Here is a 21,920-nt window from a genome sequence, read left to right on the forward strand (position 1 = left end):
ACCAAAGGAGGCTCATAAATATCTCAATTCCAAAGTTGTTGATTTGATTGACAATTTCTCATGGCGTATCTCGAATATCATAACAACTTGTGTCCCTGAATTGGTGGTAGATATTCTCTTAGTAACTATTCCAAAATAGCCTATGCATGATGATCACCTCATTTAGAAGTAGTATAAGGATATGTATCTTATGTTGAGGAAAGCTTATCAATTCATTTATCTTCACTGTCCAATTGTTGGGTCTCTTACTATTAGGCATGATTTTATTCCTCCTTCTTGTTCCTTCATTTTATAGGGAACGTTTCATAACAAAATTCCTACATATGAAAATCTCCAAAAACACTATTAGAATAAGTCATTTTAGCCTCCTAGTTTAGAGTCGGCCACCGACACGGACACTAATAGTGTCGGCTAAGCCTACACTAACGGACTCTATCAAGGTACATCTTTTAAGACAAGTTATTTTTTTATCAGTGTCGGCAAAACCGACTCTACTTGTTATGTTATATTTGCAGAATGTTTGATTAATTTATTTAGAGTCGGTGTGACCGACACTATCTAGTAGCATTATTTTTTAATTACTATTTATTTACTTAGAGTCCGTGAGACCGACGCTACTCTTATTTTATTTATTAATTAGAGTCCGCTTGGCGGACTCTATGGAATTTTCTATTTCGGACCAAAAATTACGCGACAGCTTATTTCCCTCTTTCCTTTTCCCTCGTCATTTTTCACTCTCCCTCCATTTCATTTCACAAAACCAAAACCCTAATTCCTAATCCGTGAATCCCTTTTTCCCTATTTCGTGAACCAAATGAGGAGAGTCTGGATCAAGAAACAATTAACTCTATCCTTTGTTCTAACAAAGGCGTTCTCCATGTTTTTCACTAAGCCAAAGGCTCCGCCGCGCCGGAAATTGCCTCTGGCAGTGGCGAAGGTCAAAACCTCCAAATAAACATATCAAATTGCTCGCCTTGACTCATCTTCCACAATCTAAAATCTTCTTCCTCTGATTTTTAACCAAATTCTCAAACCGAATCGAAATACCTATGAACCCTAATTCACGAATTCAAAAATTAAACATTGTGATGAAGGAATCAAAGCCTACAGTGTTAGGACTTTGATTCCTCAGGTTCGAGGCTACATGACTGCAACTTGAATCAAGGAAAAATGGAAGAAGAACGAAGAAATACTACCTACGAGGATGAGAAGTTCCCCGGTCTTGTAGGGATTGATGAAGATGAGGATGAACAAAGAACAAGCTCCACTCAGGTAACTCTGAATCTATTGCTCCTTATTCTCTCTGATTCTTTATTTTTCTTCTCCAATCTCTTTAGCCTATAGGTTCTGACTATCCTTGTTTTGTGGTTGTTGTTCTTGTGATGTGTATGAGAGATACAGAGAGTTGAGAATTTAATGAGAGTTGAGAATTTGATGAGAGTGAGAGAATTTGTGATGAGCGATTGGTGATGATTGAAAAATGATTATGTGTAAAAAAATGATTGAATGATGATTCTGCAGTGACCGGAAATGATTCCATCCCTTAAATGATTGATGATGATGTTGATTTATAGAGTGAGAGCGGTAATAGTGTTTTTCTAGTAGTGTAAGTGAAGAAGAAGAAAATGGAAAAGCAGAGAAAAAAGATGAATCATCGCCGAAGATACTTTGCCTAGCGGAAGGGTTATGGGAAGGTGCTGTTTTAATATCGCCGTTCTTCTTCTGGGGCACTGCCATGGTGGCGATGAAAGAAGTGCTTCCTAAATACAGTCCTTTCTTCGTTTCGTCTTTTCGTCTCATTCCAGCTGGGTTCCTTCTCGTTGCTTTTGCTGCTTCCAGAGGAAGGCCTTTTCCCTCTGGCTTTAATGCTTGGCTTTCCATTTCGCTCTTTGCTCTCATAGATGCTGCCTGCTTTCAGGTTTCTTTTTTCACTGAATGTATCTTTGTTTACTCATTTTCAATTATGTAATTGCTGATTTATTGATTGATTGATTGGTTTGTTTCTTTTGTAATGAATTAGGGATTTCTCGCAGAAGGGTTGGAGAAGACTTCAGCTGGTTTGGGCAGTGTATGTTTGCACTTAATTTCTTAGTCAATTTTACTGTTACTAGTTTACTGCTACTACTATTACTCTATGAGTAATTACTTTTTGTGTATGACTAAACGAAGTTGTCATTTGTGTATAGGTGTATCCAACTATAGAATTTTAAACATGACTTATATTTAGAGACATTTTTTTTAAATGAGGCTTATATTTACGGACAACTTATATTGTTATTGCTGTTTTGGTTAGGTGTTTATGTCTAGTTCATATATCTTTGCTAGAGAGTACAGTGTAGTCCTCATTTAGTGCATATTGAATGTCTGAGTTGTATGTTGAAACGGGTGAAATTACTTTGTAAGATGTTGTATGTGTGTCATATTGATAGAATTAGATTACAGGAAAAATTGATTTGACTTTGTGTTGATTTTGATTTTAGATTGCAGTGAGAGCATGAATTGTTGCTTGTTTTGACTATCTAGCTTGGATATATGGCAGGTTATTATTGATTCACAACCTTTGACAGTGGTTGTACTTGCAGCTTTGTTGTTTGGTGAGTCCATTGGAATTATTGGAGCTGCTGGGCTTGTACTTGGTGTCGTAGGACTTGTGTTACTGGAGGTATTTTAATTTTGGTTTTAACCAAAAGGAAGTGTCTTAATTCTCATACCCTTTAAGCTCAACCCAAAGTTGGAAATCAAAATCTTTTACATATAATGTGGATTATGGAAGGATATTAACTATTAAGCATATGTTTTGCTATAGTTAGTGCTGTCCACAAAATACAATTACCTAATTGATTTTGTAATTTTGAATATACAATTTCTCTTGGAACATCCATTACCTTTTATGTAATATTTAGTAAAGCAAATACTACTGTTTTTATTGCAGTTACCTGCCTTATCATTTGATGGGAGCGACTTCTCACTGTGGGGAAGTGGGGAGTTGTGGATGCTTCTTGCAGCTCAGAGCATGGCAGTTGGCACTGTTATGGTTCGTTGGGTATCCAAGTACTCTGATCCTATCATGGCAACTGGATGGGTGCGCTTCAAATCTCATTTTAACTCGATTTTGTTGACAATTTTATGTTATGAAACTTAACTTAATGATTACTATTCCTTTTTTCAAATTCAAAAGTAACATACATTTATTCAGATGTACAGTATTAATAGCTATTTTTTCGTTATATTTATTTTTGTGCTGTTTGGACATGTCATCAAGCCTCTTTGTATTACAGTTTCAAACCAGAAAAGATATCAAATTAACATAAGTGTGAATTTGGATATGCTGGACTCTACTTATAGATCCTGTTTATAGTTGCAGAATATTTATTTCAGCAGATGTGTTAACAATAAGTTTGTATACTGAAAGTAGTGAAATGGTGATTATATAGGTATTACATTCATATATTATAGTTTTTACAAAAATATCTATTTGTTTACGAAAAGAGGAAAGGGCTTCTGAAAGTCTTGTCGTTGATTAAGAACCCTTTAGAAGGTTGACTTTAGAGTCGGACAGGGCAACGCTAAACATAATATTGACTTTTCATGGTTTTGAAACAATATAGCGTCGGTCCCATTAGTGTCCGCGTTAGCCTCCGTTTCACCGAGGCTACGTAGCCTCGGTGTATCTTTAGCCGACGTTACACAGTAGCTTCGCAGCTTTTATTCAAGGCCCGACACCGACGCTAAACCGACGCTAACCACATATTAGTGTCTGTTTTTTCACCTTTAGCGTCCGAAAGTGGCCGACGCTAATAACTGTTTTTCTAGTAGTGAAAGGCGGGTGTTTTATGGTTTCAACATGTTCTCTTTGCATGAAATATCAAGAAAGTTTGGAGCATTTGTTTTTATAGTGTCCTTACGCCATGGAACTTTGGAGTTGGCTGGGTAACTTTCTTGATATTTCTTTTGATTGTATTTTATCTATTTTTCGGTATTGCATGCGGAGTTAATGGTTATTATTTTGGTTATGGAAAATGCGGTTACTAGAGATTGGTTGAATATTTGGATTAAAAGTGATTCAAAAGTAGTTATTAGGGCTTTCCAAAAGTCTAATATAGTTCCTTGAGATTTATGGAATAAATGGAACAATTGTCTGATTGGTATTAATGTGAATTGCTCACATATCTATCATGAAGAAAATACCAGCGCGGCTAAATTGGTTGCGTTTGGTCATACGTTAATCGGTTTTACTTGGTAGACTTCCCCTGCATATTGTATCAAAGAAGAGTTCAATAGGGATAAACTCGAATACCCAAGTTACTTATTCTCTTAGTAAGGTTATCTGTTTCTTTGCTTTTGTTTTAGGGGTTTTGGCTGACACTAACAAATAAGATATTTTACGACGAAGCTTTCACCTCGAACATTTAAAAACCAATGGGATATATCCTAAAGCGTCATATTCTATTTTTAAAAAATATATACAACATATTCCCTCGGTTTTCTTAAAAGCCGAGGGAATACATCTACAAGGGAGCTTACTTCAAATCTCAGTTACTGCATTTTATGTTTTTTATCAAAGGTTAATCTTTTTTTCAGTTGACATTCCAGCTTCCCTTTTTTTCTTTGTTAATCTTTTTATTATTATTTCATACCCTAATTTTTAATCCTAAGATCCCACATATCATTTGCATCCTTGCATACAAACAAGGTCACATCTTTGTCCTCTCCCTCTCATCTTTGGGTTTGCCTTTTGCAGAGATCATCAAACACCTATTTGTTGGTGTTTTACCTTTGTGTTTATATGTTCTTTTCTTATATAACCACTAATAAAAATAGCAAAAATATGTCTTGTTTCTTTAAGTTTATCGTGCAAGGTAGGGTTTCTCATCAAGAGCATTAAGCATGGTTCCTCAACTAGGGTTTCTTGATTCCTCAAGTCAAAGTATGTTCAACCATTGATTCTCAAGGAGCTTATCTCTCAAAACATGATCTCTAAGGTTCTCAAGCATCTTTCAATCTCATTTTGATCAAGAGTATCTCAAAGTTTTGTTTCTTATTTCTCAAGAAAAGTCGAAGGTTCATGTATTTATTTACATGCCTTCTTCAACAAGTTACCTCAAACTTTGAGAAATTTAATCAAAATAAATTCAAGAACACCTTATTTTGAGTTCATATGAGCATCCATGTACCTTGAAATGCAAGAAAATTCCAAGTACACAAGTTTATTCCAAGAGGTTTGACCAAAAGGTCAACATTTGAAGTCAAAGTTCAAAGGATCACAACTCCTTCAATCCTCAACATTTTTGAATGCTTATTTTTTCATATGACTCTTCTTAATATCCTATACAACTTTTCTTTACATGACAAGAGCTAATTATGCTTGGAGGATCATCAAAAGTTTGAAGACATTATAAATCATTTGTGGACTTAATGAAATTTGACCTATTTTCAAGTGACTTTTTCCAAACTTTCAAGGTTCATAACTTCTTCAACTTTCAACATTTGAGGCTGATTATTTTTTCATAATATCATTTGTAATGCCCTCTACAAGTTTTCTTCAAGGATCAAAGTCAAATTATGCTTGGAAGACCATGGAATTCTGTGAGACATTACATGTCATTTTTAGCCATTTGGGACTTAGAATTTTCCAAGTTGCATTACCATATTTTTGTGTCAACTTCAACATGCCATAACTTTGTGCTCAAACATCCAAATTCAACATTTATTGGAATATTGTGGTCTTGATATGATGTCAACAAATTGCAAGAAGAATGGGATCAAAAATCCTCCTGAGCAAGATACCCTATTGAATTAAACATGGTGACTTGGAACTGAAGAAATCATCATGATCAGAATTTTGAACTTCACTAGTCCTCAAGTACAAGCCAATTTACCACGCATTTGGACCTAAACATGATCAATCAAATCTCCAGAAGTTAAATGACTCATAAAATGCATGATTTGGATGAGTTTTGTAGGTTTTGTAAGTCACACGTTTCTCCATCATGAGCAAATTCGTTTTGCACGAATTGAGCATCATTTGGCACATATGAGATCACCAATCACTTCCCTATAAATAGAAAAACATATTTGCTTCATTCCCAAGATTTGGAGAGCCAAAGAACCTCTGCTTCACTTTGAAATTTTTCCATAAAATTGAGTTATCGTGTTTTAATTTCTAGCTTGTTTCAATCAAATTTCTTGATTCTATTAGCACCTTTTGCCCCTCTGAAGTTTTTGCAACAATTCCCAAGCTCTAAGACCTTCTGAAGTGCCCTAACCAGATCAATCTTCTGCAACTTCGGATCATCATTTAGACAAGGTAGTTTTGAGCATCATTTAAACTCAAACAAGTTACCACAATGTAGTCCTTCACTCTTTGATGCTTTCCTCAGACTTATTTGGTGTTGATTGATCGTGTTCATCATTTAATTTAATTTTTCGTGGTTTTCTTGTTTTTGAAACTTCTCTAAAATTCTCCATGCTCAGTTTAGATAAATGAATTTGAAGCATGAGGTTGAATTCGTGATGAGGAAACGATCACAATGGTGGTAGTCTCATGTTCTTATTTTGCCAAACGATGAAGCTCCGATGAGGGATCACCGGAGAAGATGACCAAACTTATTTCAGTTCATCTGAGTTGGCTATACACGTTGGCATTTTGAAATGTTCTGATTGGTCCATTTTGAATGTGATCTCGTGTTTTATTCTGACTATTTTCCACCATGCGCCCTAGCCTGATAGTTGTTGGATCAGCCACGTCAATTAATGAGGCTAGATCCAACGCCTCTGCTTTTTTTTTTCCTGATTTTTATTTCTTTTTCTTTTTTGTTTTAAATTGCATTTTTTTAAATTCATAGAAAATTTATCTTTTATCCAAAAAATACCAAAATAATTTCTAAAATTTTATTTTATTTTTCTTCATCTGATTTTTATTTTTCCATATTTTATTTAATTGGTTTGCTATTTTTCTTGAATTTTCTCTTTTTTCCTTTGTTTTAATTGGTTTAAAAATACTTTGATGCATTTAAATATTATCAAACTTTTTATTTTATGTTTCTTATTTTATCTCCAACCTTCCATAATTTTCTTGGCCATTTATTTGATGTTTTGAAGAGCTTTATGGATTTTCTCTTTTATTTCCCTTTTAAAATTCATTTTAAAAAAATTGATGCATTTTTATTTTGTATTTCTTGTTTGACCTTTGTTGATTTTTGTTGGCCTTAGATCTTGGATATTTTGATCATAGGTCTCATCAAACTTAATGGATCTTGGGTGTTGATGGGGTGAAAACCCTAATCCACAAAGATGGATGATTGATTTTGATGATGACTTGATCAATTCTTTGATCCAATTTGGGTTTGGTTTCTCTTGTCTTCTTCTTCTTCATCTATTTCTCTTTCTTTTTTTTCTCTTGATCAATTGGATGGTTTGTGTCCGTCTTACTCATGATGTATGGATTGGTACTTGATGAACTTTCATCATTTAAAATCTACCTCTTAATTGATCATGGATCATTTAGGAGGTAATTTAGATTGATGCATAAGTTTGTCCTAAGTATGATGAAGTATGTATTGATGTAATGGACCATCCTCCTAGACTTTGTGCTTGATCCATCCTCCTTTTTTTGTGGCGTAGCTTTAGGAGAATTATCACATATCATTTCTCTAGCATGCATTAACACAAATATTATTATTGGCCGACCTCAGATAGTTGTGACTTCTACATAAGTTCAATTACGATTGCTTAACATAACGTTAAATTTGTCCCGAATCGGAAAGTAAGTCCTTTTCATAAGTGAGATTGTAAGTCTCATACTCCCCATGGTATTGTGTGAAAAATATTGTTTCCTTTTCACCTAAGAGAGCTAGTGGCATACTTGTTGATTTTATCCAAGTTGGAGCCCTTCTCATGGTAATGTAGAGGTCCATATTTTCATACTTGTGGGTGAATAGTCGAGTGTTCTGCAAAAAATGATAAATTATCTTTCCATTTTTTACTTAGTAACATATTATTGGATTAAATTTACTTTAATGTCATCTATCTTATGCTCTTTATTTTTTGCCATTTACTTTAAATATACTTATGAGCGATTTTCATCATAACTCTCATTAAAACTCTTCCAATAGTTGACATTCATCAACACTCAAAGATCAAACGTCATCATATTTGAGGTACATTTATTCGTCTTTTTCACTTTTGTTCTTCTTCCAACATTAGGTTTATATCACTGAAATGGCTTTAGTTTCTCTTGATCATTTGTTTTTTCATTTTGATCACTGAAATGGTTTATATCACTAAAATGGATTTAGTATTATTGAAATGGCTTTAGTTTCTCTTGATCATTTATTTTTCCATTTTGATTACTGAAATGATGTTTCTACATGTTATTTCTATGTGTTGCTTATCACTGAAATGATGTCAGTTAGGATGTTTCTATGTGTTGTTTCTTTATTTAGATAGTCATGGCCGATTCGATAAGCAACCCTCATACAACATTTGATGCAACCTCTGTTAATACAAAACGTAAAAGAAAAACTAGAGGTAACACAATGTATACCAAGGTGAAAAAACCCCATGAAAAGGGTAATTGCTACCCGATTACAATTGATGTGGCAACCGACATGGCTTATGGTGAAAATGTTGAGGACTTTATGGGTTACATTGTGTTACAAGGTAGAAGTAAAGTGAGTATTTTGATAGATAGTTGGCACAACATTGACGATGATTTAAAAATCAACATATGGACCGATATTACTGTATGTATTTTAAATTTATATGATTTGTTTTACAAGTATATATGACTATTTTATTTTTTTATTTAATACTAATAACAACTATAATGTGTAAACATATGAGGTGTTTAATGTTAGTCCAGATGATAGTATGGTGAAAAATAATTACTTATATATGTTGGTGAGCGTTAGAGGAGCTTTAAGACATAATTCACACATGATTATATTACTCATGCAAGAGATGAAGATAAGCCTCCATACTTGATGTATTCATTTATTGATCAGGATGTGTTAAGAAATGCGGTTGGGCCTAACTCAACCCTACAAAACCGGTTGGTAGAGTGAGGACTGCCCCCACTTATAAACACATGTTCAGGCCATATATTGTCTGATGCCCTCACGCCCAGGACTGGACATCTGGAGCGTGGAAATAAATGGTGGGTGGTCCGATAGCGGAAACCATAATAGGTGGCCCATCGGATCTTAAACCAGGCTTTGATACCATGTTAAGAAATGTGGTTGGGCCTAACTCAATCCTACAAAACCGGTTGGTAGAGTGAGGACTGCCCCCACTTATAAACACATGTTCAGGCCATATATTGTCCGATGTGAGACTCTTAACAGGATGTTTGGGAGAAATTTGCAAAGTCTCGCGTCACTCCTGAATTCTTGGCTAAGAGCCAAAAAGGAAATGATAATAGATCTAGAAATATCTATCCACTTAGGTTGTCTCGTGGAGGATATGAAAAACTTGAAAAGAAGATGATTGAAGAAAAAAAGAAAACAAATGGTATTGGAGTTGGGAGATTCTATACGCCTTGATCTCACTCCATCTCCACCATCATGCCATGAGAAATGGAAGAGGCCACGTCAAAGAAAAGGCGGCGAGTTCACATCAGAGGCTACACGTGAAATGGATGAAAAGATTGTAAGTACATACTTTTTTCAACAATATTTATTTTAGTTAAATCAATTTGGTAAAGATGAAATTTTATACGTGTTGTAGGATGTACTATTTGAAAAATTCAAAGTTAGACTCTTCGTTCCACAAGATCGTCATGACATCTTGGTGGAAGCGATTAGAATCGAGGAGCATCTTGGGCGTGTCCTTGGTCTTGGAAGAGGCGTTGGCTTCAAGTAACATTTTGGTCCATCTAAATCATATAGACAAGTAAACCATATGAGAGAGATTGAAGATGTAGTTGTTGTAAAGGTGGGGGAGGTAAGGGAGAAGTGAATTCGGAAGGAGAGGGAGAGTTTGTTGTAGTAGGTGCGAGAGACTATCTAGAAGGAGCAAGAGGAGTGAGAGAGGTTGGCCAATAAGGATCCAAAGAAGTCGAATGAGGAAGAACTTGAGAAGATGTCCGAGAAGTGTATCCACGATGTGCTTGAGGTATAAGTATAAGTTAAAAAATTTGTGTTGTATGTTGTTGTTATTATTGTTTGTGTATTTTAATTTTTGTATTGTATTTCTGTTGTTTTTATGATGTAGAAATTGAATTCATTGGGTCTACTCAACCAAACAATTCAAATGCTCAGTTGTGCATAGGTGATAAAGTTATGGATGGTACAAGCACAAAAGAAAGTTATTATATCAACCAGTACAATATTGAAACCATACCATCAAAACTAGATAACACTAAGAGACTTTCAATGGCATTAGATAGTACTTCATACATCTGCCAGACTATTAAATTGAGTCATGATCCATATCCGTTTTCGTACTTTCGAAGATTTCGATTATGGGATTTCTGAAGGGGGATGAATGAAAAGACAATACCATATTACAATTGTGGTGCTCGTAAGTATAATTTTTACGTTGATTTCTACTTATATTCATATATTATCGTACTTTAACATAAAGATTTGACTCTAGCAGGTGCTTGCATGAGATGTGTGTTGAAAGAAATTTAAGAAAATATTGTTTCATAGATTCATGACACATTAGCCATCATGGTGGCATGGTAGCAAACAACATCACACTTTACGTATAAGAGAAGTTGTTGAATGAGAACAAAGAATATTATTTGGCCCCGTTTTTCACCCGTAAGTATTAATTTGTGCTTTCATTTATAAATAATTTTATACATGTTATTAACTCTTCTGAATGTTTATGCAATAACCGTTGACAACTAATAATTATACGTCGAAATAAAATATTATAGTTATGTTTTGCTCGTTGCACAATGAACTTGAAGAAGTTATGATTAATGTTTTGAGTGGGTAAGTGGTATTATTTTTAATACTCAAATTTTATCTTTAGTTTTGAATAATTTTTATTCATGTTTAAATTTAACCGACATGTGTAGAGCGGTAGAGAGATACAATGCAATCAAACGTAATGTACTTGGTAAAAAGCCAAAGTTCTATTATCCAAAAGTAAATATATTTCTTGTGTTTTTTTACATTCTTTCATTTGTGTGTGTCAATAATATAAATATATAAAATTATTTGTAGTCGCGAAAATAAATCGACAGCTATTCTTGTGGATACTATGTTATGAAACAAATGTTTGATATTGTCTCCAAAGGCATTACAAATGAATGGACTAAGCATAAGGTATTAACTTAATCCAGATACCTATCCTTTATGTAAATTTCTTAAGTTAATGTTATTCTTGTTAGCTTATCTTAATTTATATGTTATTCTAATTATAGGAGTTTAGCGACATATCACCATTCTCACAAAAAGATATAGATGACATCTGATCATGTTGGGTAAATGTCTTCTTATCTTATTATGAACCTTAACAACAATAGTTTATGTGCAAATATGTAAATTTTGTATTCTATATTAATGAGAATAATGTGAAATGTACATTTTATTTTGAACACAATGTAAATCTTGTATTCTCTATTGATGAGAACAATGTAAATTTGTATATTTAATTTTGAAAACAATGTAAATCTTATATTCTGTGTTGATGAGAACAATGTAAATTTGTATATTTGATTTTAAAAATAATATAAATCTTGTATTATATGTTGATGATAACAATGTAAATTTGTACATTTAAAATGATATGATTCTGGTTTTGTTAATATTATATTTTTGTGTAAAAAATGATACATGCTAGTCAAAATGAACTTTAAAACAAATTATATACGGAAATAGATCATACTTAACCCCTTGGTTATTAACTAAAACCGACGTAACAACATAACTTATTACCTCGAATATTAAATAAAACTGAGAGGTAAAATGGTGTGCGCTTCATAGTTTTAAAAATAAAAATATATTGTTGATATGGATAGAACCAATGACTTTTTCCATTATAACTTTGATGTTTCCATAACCGAGGGGTAAAGTGACAAGTTTTCATGTCGCCATTTGTTACCTCGATTATGTAACCGAGGTAAAATTCATTTCGCGTCCGAGGTGAGATGTGTTATTTGTAGCAGTGTTAGTCCCCCTTGTATATATCTTTTTTCTATTTATTTATATATTTGAGCTATGGGAAAAAGAATGGTATCTTTAAGACCGTCAACATACTTGAGATGATTAGCTTCTCCATGATGTCAGTATGCTCTTAATTTAATTTAATTTTTTTAAACATATTGATCTTATAAGTTCATTTGGAAAAACTTAAATATCATTAACAAGAGAAAGACATTGATTTAGTAATTTTTTGTGTGATTATTATTTTAGTACAATAAATATAGTGATTTAAAGAATTTATTGATGTTTTTGTTTTAAAAAATAAACAAATATTTTGCTGTTATTTTGATACAAAAGTAATACAATAAAATCTTTTTATTTTTATTTCTCAATAAAAAATACAAAGAAAAGTTTTTTTTAATTAATCAAAAAACATTTTTACATTAACATTAATTTCCTATATAGTGATTTAAATAATTCATTGATGTTTTATTTAAAAAAAACAAAACATATCTTAATGTTATTTTAATAGAAAAGTAATACAATGAAATCTTTTTATTTCTCAATAAAAAATACAAAGAATTTTTTTTAATTAATAAAAAACATGTTCACCATAAATTTGCAATGTAATAAAGTCTGACATTAATTTACTATATCGCATCGAATGAAAAAATATTTATATTGTTTACAAAAATAGAGTCTACAATATTAAAAAAGAAAAATTTATAATTAAATAGTATATCTCTACATGTTGTATTCCATCTCAAAATTCAAAGGAAAAAAACACGATTTCTTTGTTTTATAATAAGAGGGTCAAAGGCCCAAAGAGAAAGAACTACAAAGACACCTTCCTAGAGGTGAAACCCCCGATATATCCTCTACTAACAAATTCTCGATATAACTAAGGGCAATAGTATAACAATGTATATTATTATTTAATCTGCAATCGGGTTTTGCTAACATATCTGCACACCGATTATATTCTCTAAACGCATGCTTCACGAAGGCTTCATCAACCTACTCAAAAGGCTCTCAATCTTCTTGATCACCTCTAAACCTTCACTTCCTCGAGACATTCCCTCTCAATCTTCCTTCCCTTTTTCTACTTCTGCACTACTTTCCAAAGGCTATCTTCAACAGCATCACGACTTTCTTCTACCTGCTTAGATGAACCTTCCTCTATCACCTTCTCCTTCCCCCCATCTTCTACCTGAACTAGATATTTTCCTTTTATGCTATATAAACATACTTCTTTATAATTTCCATACCTACCACAGCTTAGGCAAAGCAAATGGAGTCCTTCATACTCTATACGATACTTCCTATCTTTGATACTGAATAGCGCTAGCAATGGCTTTGAAACGTTAACCTGGACACAAATTCTCGCGTACTTTTACCCTTCATGTTGTATGGTATTCTTATCAAATTTAACCGCACTACCTACCCAATTACCAACAAATGTCAAAACTCTTGCATTGTAGTACTCTATTAGTAATCCTGTAATTTTGATCCATACTTCTATTTAATCAATGGAATCCTTCTCCGGTTGAAATTTTAGACACCAATTCTTAATCGTAAGATAATGATCATATATGAACTAAGGACCATTTTCCATTGCTACTCTCTTATCATCCTCGTGAGAGAAAACTATTAGGTGGTAATCATTGCTCAGATCAATGATGATGATAACACCTTTCTTCACCCACATTTGTCTCAGTCTCGTCTCAAGTGCCTTGTAGCCAATCTTCTGCCCCAAGAACTTGATAATCACTCCTCTAATTTATGGGTGATGAATCATACTCTTATACTTTGTCTTCTACAATCTTTAGTCCTTCCACCTCATCCTGATTATCTCCCTCAAGCATTTCATCCTCAGCAGTCATGTTGTATATGGATTGTTTAAATGGACAGGCACCATATCCCGATAAGATTTGCTTGAACCAGAAAGAGAATTTTCTGCCACCATCATCCCCTATAAAATACCTCAACAAACTAGCTTTCTTCATGCAGCTTTATCAACTGCATATAGTGGAAAAACTTGAAACTTGCTAATGTCTTGGTGATCATACCAGCAACATTGTGATCTGTTGAAACCTTCAGCACTTGGAATTCTCCATGCTCGATTACCCCTTTGATGAAATGCAACCTCACATCGATGTCCTTGGTTCGCTCATGATAGGCTGAATTCTTCGACAGATGTATACACTTTGACTCTCACATTTAACAGTGATAACTCGACCTTGAGGTTTCATCTCCTTATCAAAACCTTCAAGCCACAATGCTTCTTTCACAACTTCAGTGAAGGCAACATATTATGCTTCAGTGGTTGATAAGGCAACAACCTTATGAAGTGTTGCTTTCCAACTAATTGTTGTGCCAAACATAGTAAACACATAGCCATAAATAGATTTTCTGGGATCCATACAACCTGCATAATCAGAGTCGACATACCCTTTAATTTCTGCTTTACTATTTTCACCACATGCTCCACCATAAATCAGGACTCTGTTCAAAGACACATTTATGTACCTTAGAATCCACTTCAATGCTTGTCAGTGAGCCTTTCCATGATTCTCCATGTACCTTCTTACATGACTTATTGCATATGTTATATCGGGTCTAGTATAGACCATAACATACATCAAAGAACCTACTATGTTAGCATATGTGATGCTATTCATATAAGCTCTTTCGACCTCAGTACTGGGACACTGATTTGTACTCAATTTGAATTTAGGGTTTGTCGGAGTCACAACAAGGTTTGAATTCGACATACCAAACTTGTCGAGAATCTTCCATAGGCATGTCTCTTGAGATAAGCATAAATTTGATTGTTTTCCATCTCTTCGGATGTCAATCCCAAGAATCCTAGATGCAGCTCCCAGATCCTTCACATCGAACTCCTTATTGAGTTTAGCCTTCACCTTCATTACATCCTCGACATTGTTTCTTGCTATGAGAATATCATCCACATAAAGCAACAAAATAACAAATGAATTTTCAGGTCAAAATCAGAAGTGAACACATTGATCGAACTGACTTCTAATAAAACTTATGTGTGCAATGAACTTGTCGAATCTCCTATTCCACTGTCGATTAGATTGTTTCAGTCCATATAAAGATCTATTTAGCTTACACACATAATCTTCCTTTCCCTTTTCTACATACCCTTCAAGTTGCCTCATCAGGATTGTTTCATCTAGATCTCCATACAAGAGAGCAATCTTCACATCCATTTGTTCCAATTCTAGGTCGAATTGTGCCACCATGGCAAGTAACATTCGAATGGACTTGTGCTTCACAATAGGAGAGAACACAGCATTGAAGTCGACACCTTCTTTCTGAGTGAAACCCCTTACGACCAATCTTGCCTTGTATCTTTTCGACATCACTCATTTGATTCCTTCCTTAACTTTGAAAATCCACTTACATCTACCTGGCTCCAACATGTTTCTTGATCAGTTCCCAAGTGTGGTTATCATGAAGAGACTTCATCTTATCATCCACGACCTTCAGCCATTTAGTCTTATTTTGACTCCTCATAACTTCCTTGTAGTCTCTACGTTCTTCATCTACAACCTCACTTACTGAGATTAAGGCACAAGCTATGAGATTTGCATACCCAAGTCTTTAAGGTGGCTTGATGACTCTTCTCGGCCTAGTTATTGCCAATAGGTAGTCATCGACAGCTTCCTCAACTTCCTCAGTATCTTCAGCATCTTGTGCTTCTTCTTTGACTTGATCTGGGAAACGTAATTCAACATTGATATGCTCCAACTCAATAGGAATTTCTTCTTGTTCTAGCTCTTCTTTAGACCTTTGTGCACTTCAACTAACGTTATCAGTTTTCTTGAAAGCCATCTCAGCTTCATTGAAAACTACATCTCGACTGGTGATACACCTCTTGTGACCTGGCTCTAGGAACCATAACCTATAAGCTTTGGATCCTTCAGGATATCCATGAACATGCATCTCAGAGCTCTAGGTTCGACCTTATCTTGCCTAATGTGAGCGTAGGCTATGCAGCCAAATACTATAAGTTTGTCGAGATTTGGTGGATGTCCCGACCAAACTTCTTCAGGTGCCTTCATATCTAACATAGTCTAAGGACATTTGTTTATCAGATATATTGCTCTCAAAACAATCTCTGCCCAAAACACTTTCTTTAACCCAACACTAGTCAACATGCATCTAGCTCTTTCCAAAATGGTTCGATTAAACCTTTCAGCCAAACCATTTTGTTAAGGAGTAGCTGCAGTAGTTTTGTGTCTTACAATACCAGAGGCTGCACAAAAACTATTGAATGCCTCATTGGAAAATCCTTAGAATACAAGGTTGATTGAACTTCTTCAAAGGTCAGAGAATCTCTTTCATACATGGGAGTTTCTTTGAAGTGAGCACGTGATCTGGGCAAAACACATAATAACAAGAATGTTTGATCTTCATCCTTAATCTTGACATCGATATTTTCAAGATCAAGAATTAGATTGTTAAACATATCAAATTGCTCAGTCATGACTTTGTCTTCACTCATCTTGAATGAATATAGAGCTTGTTTCTTCACACCTCTTAAGACTTCCTTAGATCCATTCATTACTTTTAGAATAATTTCTCTCCTTGGAAAACATATATTTTCTTGTCAAATTCACCAAGAGAAATCAAATTTCTCTTTAAATCGGGTACATACCTGACTTCAGTTAACAACTTTATTGACTCATCATGGAGCTTGAATCTCACAAATCCAACACCTGCAATCTTGCAAGCTTTATTATTTCCAAGAAATACATATCCACCATCTTGATCACATAGTTCCTCGAACAAATATTTATTTGTAGTCATGTGCCAAGTGAAACCTAAATCCATAATCCACTCTTTACTTGAGTCGTCGCTTAAAACCACAAGAACATCAGATGAGTCCAAATCATCTTGAACAATGGTCGTGTTTCCATTATCCTTACCTCCATGATCTTTTAGGCGTTCTGGGCATACTTTTCTTGTATGACCCTCCTTCTTACAATGATAACATCAAATACCAGATGAATCACCATTATAAGACTTTTGTTGACTTTTACCCTTCTTCTTGTCAAACTTGCCATCTTTCTTTGTGAATTTCTCCTTAATCGACAGGTCTTCACCAGTCAAAGATGGCTTGTGCTCCTTTTTTTCATTCAAATCCTTAGAATACAAGGTTGATTGAACTTCTTCAAAGGTCAGAGAATCTCTTTCATACAAGGGAGTTTCTTTGAAGTGAGCACGTGATATGGGCAAAACACATAATAACAAGAATGTTTGATCTTCATCCTTAATCTTGACATCGATATTTTCAAGATCAAGAATTAGATTGTTAAATATATCAAATTGCTCAGTCATGACTTTGTCTTCACTCATCTTGAATGAATATAGAGCTTGTTTCAAGTAGATGTGATTGACCAACTATTTAGTCATGTACAAACTTTCAAGTTTCACCCATAACCCCGACGTCGTCGTCTCCTTCGAAACCTTTCGAAGAACCTTATCACCAAGGCTCAATAAGATGGTGTTGCGAGCTTTCTCTACCATAGTCATTTTTTCTTTGTCCGTTAACGCATTGCCCATGACTTCGGCTCCCTTCAACGCTTCTAAACAACCCTGCTAAACCAGTAGGGTTTTTATCTTCAAGTGCCACATACCAAAATCGTTCACTCCGGTGAACTTTTCAATCTCATACTTTGTTAACGTCATCTTATTCACACTCACCGCACCAATTTGTTGTGAAAAATGATGTCGAAATAACAAAATATAATCGATTTCTTTATCGGTAAGAAATCCACAGGGTAGAAAAGAGGGAAGCAAGAAGAACACAATGAAATTGATTATAAACTGCTATTTTTTACTTTCTCTTAGGAACAAGATTACAAGTGTTACAAAGTAGCAAAATAATCTCTTTCACCCTAATTAGAATTTGTGTTATATAATGATGAGAGACTAGTATGATATTTATAAGAAAACTAACACACTAAACTAATGAAATTTTACACACATACTCATTACACAAGTTAACTTAAACAATTAGACATAACAAACAGACTCAATTTGACATGCTTACAATCCTAACATATTTCGACTACATCATGTGAACAGACATCGGCGACATGTTAAGGTCATGTCGAATTATCAAACCAAAAAACTACCCTTCAACCATACTAGAGTTGTAACCAATATCTCGCAATATATATTTTATTTTAGTCAATAATTACTTTTGTTTTTTCAGTAATATAATTTTTAGTTGTTTGTTACATATTTTTTTATCCTTTTAATGAGATGGTTGATGGATAATACAAATAGTGAATTAACACATAAATACGATAATAAAATATTTTGTCTCACAAATGACTATCAAGATAATATACGTTTTATTTTAATCAACAATGTTTATTTAAGAGAAAAAATCTCATTTCAAATGTCAAAATTTCATTTTTTTTCTCTATCTTACATATTTTTTTTTTCTTTTTATATACAATTATTTAGTATAATTAAATTTATAGAATCATTATTAATTTTATAATTAAATAATTCATTTTAAATTTATATATATTTTATACCATGTCAAATTAATTTATGAGACTCGTGATATCTTACTAGTTTTCATATGTGAGAGCTAGATAAAGCTATAATAAATTTAATGAAAGAGGTTAATTAGATTGTCATAATATAATGCCTCATAATTAAAATATCAACTAGAGATTCCATCCTATTTGTTTACTAAATAGAATTATTTTGAAGGGAGAAAAGTTATTAAAAAACAAAAAATGACAAAATAGTACTTGGTCCTATTCTTAATAAGGTGATATTATGTTTTGTACTACACATGTAAATAGCTACAAGACACACAACTTTGGCCATGTGTTAGATTCTAAATCAGAACCAGTGATCAATATTCCACCCAAATAGAAAGAAAGAGAGAAAGTGGGAATGATGTGGAATATGGTAATGACATAAAAAAGGACAACCGGCAAATCCCAGGTGCCACTGCAAGATTTCCAGACACCACATCCCACGCGACCGCATCTCTTTGTTTCTTCACTTTTTATCTCTAATTCTTATATTTCCTTTTCTATGTATAAATATCATTTCTATTATGCTGAGTTGTAAGTGTTAGGTGATATCAATTCCAACACCCCCACCCCAATTACTAACTCACATCAAACTCAATTAGGTAGAGAATAAAATGTTCTACTGCCATAATAATTGATGAAATGATGTATAATATTCAAGGATCGTCTTAAGATCGTGTTGATGGGATGTATACTGAGTGAGTAAAAAGATCTAGAAAAGTTAAAATTGTTGTAAGTGGAGAGGCACATGATAATGATAATTGGCTTGAATATGAAATGATATCTACGTATAAATATGAATCCACTACTGCAGCTTCTGTTATGGTAGTTGTTGATATTATATTATAATATAGCATGCGCGCATATAGGATAAATGGCACATTGTTTAATAGGTGTAGGGTATATTATCATACATATTCAGTCACTCTCACGTAATTAACCACTCAGCCGCATTCACATATAACTAACATTGTCGGTCCCAATATCATCACCTGCTAGCTATTTAGAGAATTATAGTTGAACTATTCTTGTTGAAATATTGTATAGGAAACAATTCAAACAAATAAGATAATCACTTTTCACGGACAACGTTACAATTCATCTTGTTAGAGAATGGATTATGTGAAGCTCATTCTCATAAGAATGAAGAGAATTAAAGAAAACTTAAATGCTGCGTGTTGAATTGTGATTATATTGAGTTAAAGTTTATAAGAGAGAAGGAGGTGACCTTATATACTAATTGAGTCATCTACTTCAAATGTGAGCAAAGTATAGAGTTAAAATACTTCTGGTTAAATGCTACCTGTAAACTATCCACTTAGATTGTAAAATCAACTAACAGAGTTAGTTAACATCAATAAGCCAAGATGACTGGAGACTAAAGTGAGCATGTGTATATCTCTAAGTATATCTCTAACACCCCCAAAATCAAGAGGGATGACCTTCACTTGTGACTTTGAGCTTGGATTGGGAACCTTGAGACGTAGCACCAATGACTTTGAGCTTGGATCGTAAGTCCTAAAATGCAGCAGTGTCAAGTGGTCTGGTCAAAGTATCGACAATTTGAGCAGTAGCAAGAACATGTGGTATGAGTAGTTTCTTTGAGACAACACGTTTCCGGACAAAATGTATGTCCAACTCTATATGTTTAGTGCGAGCATCAAGCATGTGATTATGAGAAAGTAACACAACACTCATATTATCACATACTAATGTTGGTGTATAGAAAGGAACACCAAGTTCATACAACAAAGACTCAAGTCAAAGAAGTTCCGATGTGGTGTGTGCTAAAGCGCGATATTCAGCTTATGTGCTTGAGCGAGCTACTATAGACTGTTTTTTAGAGCTTCGGGAAATGAGGTTTATGTCATATCCAAAATTTTACCTTAAGTTTTTCATTTTCATCAGCATAGCATAATCGTTTCATTTTTATCACGCATTCTTTTAGTTAAAAGCATTCATCAGGATTTAGATGAAAAGTCAGGAGTTCTGGAATTTTATCTAATCTTGATGATATTCATTCAGTCATCTGTTGATTAAGAAGTCAAAAGACTTGATTTCTCAATCTCAGTGCATTGTTTATTTCCATTGCATCATGTTTGAGAGGTTCAACGGATGACAGTCAAGAGTATTGTCGTCATCTGAATCTTTATAGAATTTTGATTGTGTTTAAAAATCTGAAGCAAATGGTCTAAAAGCGAATCATTTGTATTTGATTGTCTATTCACGATTATTTGATCAATAAATCAATGTATTCACAAGACATATGCACTTTCTACTTATCACAACATGCATTTCGTTCTGCATAACACTTAAAATATCGACAAAAATAATTCTTCGAATCTACAGACCCGTTGAATCAATTTGCAAATGTTCGTCAAATTAGCGGGCGAAAAGTTTCAAAATCGAGCTTGCAAACGTCAGTTTTCTTAATCTACGATTCACGTAGTTTAACATGGCATGCTCGTTTTATTTTTTTGACAAGTTTTTCGGTCGCATTTTAACCAGTTTGAGCCTCTTCAACCGAGCATTTTTTACTTCAAAATTCAATCAAAACTTGTCTGTTTTTCAGAGGTTTATTTCGCGCCGATCATTTTAATGCATTAGATTTATTTTTTCAGATATTTTGGCACCCGATTTTTATTCATTTTGAGTACTTTTATCTTTTATTTCTTTGCCAAAATGTTTGTAATAATTAATTAGGTTTTTTCTATGTGTTTGTTTCGATTTTATTTTGATTAATTAAGTCTTGTTTGAATTTCTTTTGTTTTAATCTTTCATACTCATATTATTCTAAAAATGTCTACAAGAGTTATTTTTTGTTTTCATTTTTGAGAGAACCCTAACAATGCTTCTATATGGTACTACATAGTATAGTGCTGCTAAAACAGGACACGTAAACCCATAAAATGATTGACATGTGGCGCACAAATGCGTGGCTAAAAAATCTTCTTTTATTTTTCTTCTTCTTTTAATTATTTATCGAGAAAGAAGAGTAACCATACAAAAAGAAGGAAAAAGGGACGGGTGCTCAAAAACAAAAACTGAGAAAAATGGTTTAGGGACTTTCACTCTCTTCACACCATCAACATCTAGCATCACCAAACTCCATTAAACCATTTATACACCATTCCCCCTCCTTCATTATAACTTTCATTCACCATCATCTTCAACCTCACTTTCATTTCTTCAACACACTTTCATCTACACATTTTTTCATTTTCAGTAA

The 21,920-nt window shown here is 33.7% G+C and overlaps 1 protein-coding gene across 3 annotated transcripts; it reads left to right on the plus strand.

Annotated features, from left to right (window-relative positions):
- The first annotated feature begins 668 nt into the window (after nucleotides 1–668).
- On the plus strand, nucleotides 669–3,560 carry LOC127119922 (WAT1-related protein At3g02690, chloroplastic). Of its 3 annotated transcripts, none has more exons than XM_051050288.1 (5): nucleotides 669–1,272; nucleotides 1,522–1,918; nucleotides 2,021–2,068; nucleotides 2,540–2,662; nucleotides 2,933–3,326. In XM_051050288.1, the coding sequence occupies exons 2-5, from the start codon at nucleotides 1,736–1,738 to the stop codon at nucleotides 3,140–3,142; spliced, it is 564 nt and encodes a 187-aa protein (XP_050906245.1). In that variant the 5' UTR covers nucleotides 669–1,272; nucleotides 1,522–1,735; the 3' UTR covers nucleotides 3,143–3,326. The 3 variants fall into 3 exon arrangements, with proteins under 3 accessions (XP_050906245.1, XP_050906244.1, XP_050906246.1); XM_051050287.1 differs by having other exon boundaries at nucleotides 671–1,272; nucleotides 1,402–1,918; XM_051050289.1 differs by adding an exon at nucleotides 3,365–3,560 and having other exon boundaries at nucleotides 673–1,918; nucleotides 2,933–3,082.
- The last annotated feature ends 18,360 nt before the right edge of the window (nucleotides 3,561–21,920 follow it).

This window comes from Lathyrus oleraceus, chromosome 2 (assembly GCF_024323335.1).
Source record: "Lathyrus oleraceus cultivar Zhongwan6 chromosome 2, CAAS_Psat_ZW6_1.0, whole genome shotgun sequence".
NCBI classification, from domain to species: Eukaryota; Viridiplantae; Streptophyta; class Magnoliopsida; order Fabales; family Fabaceae; genus Lathyrus; species Lathyrus oleraceus.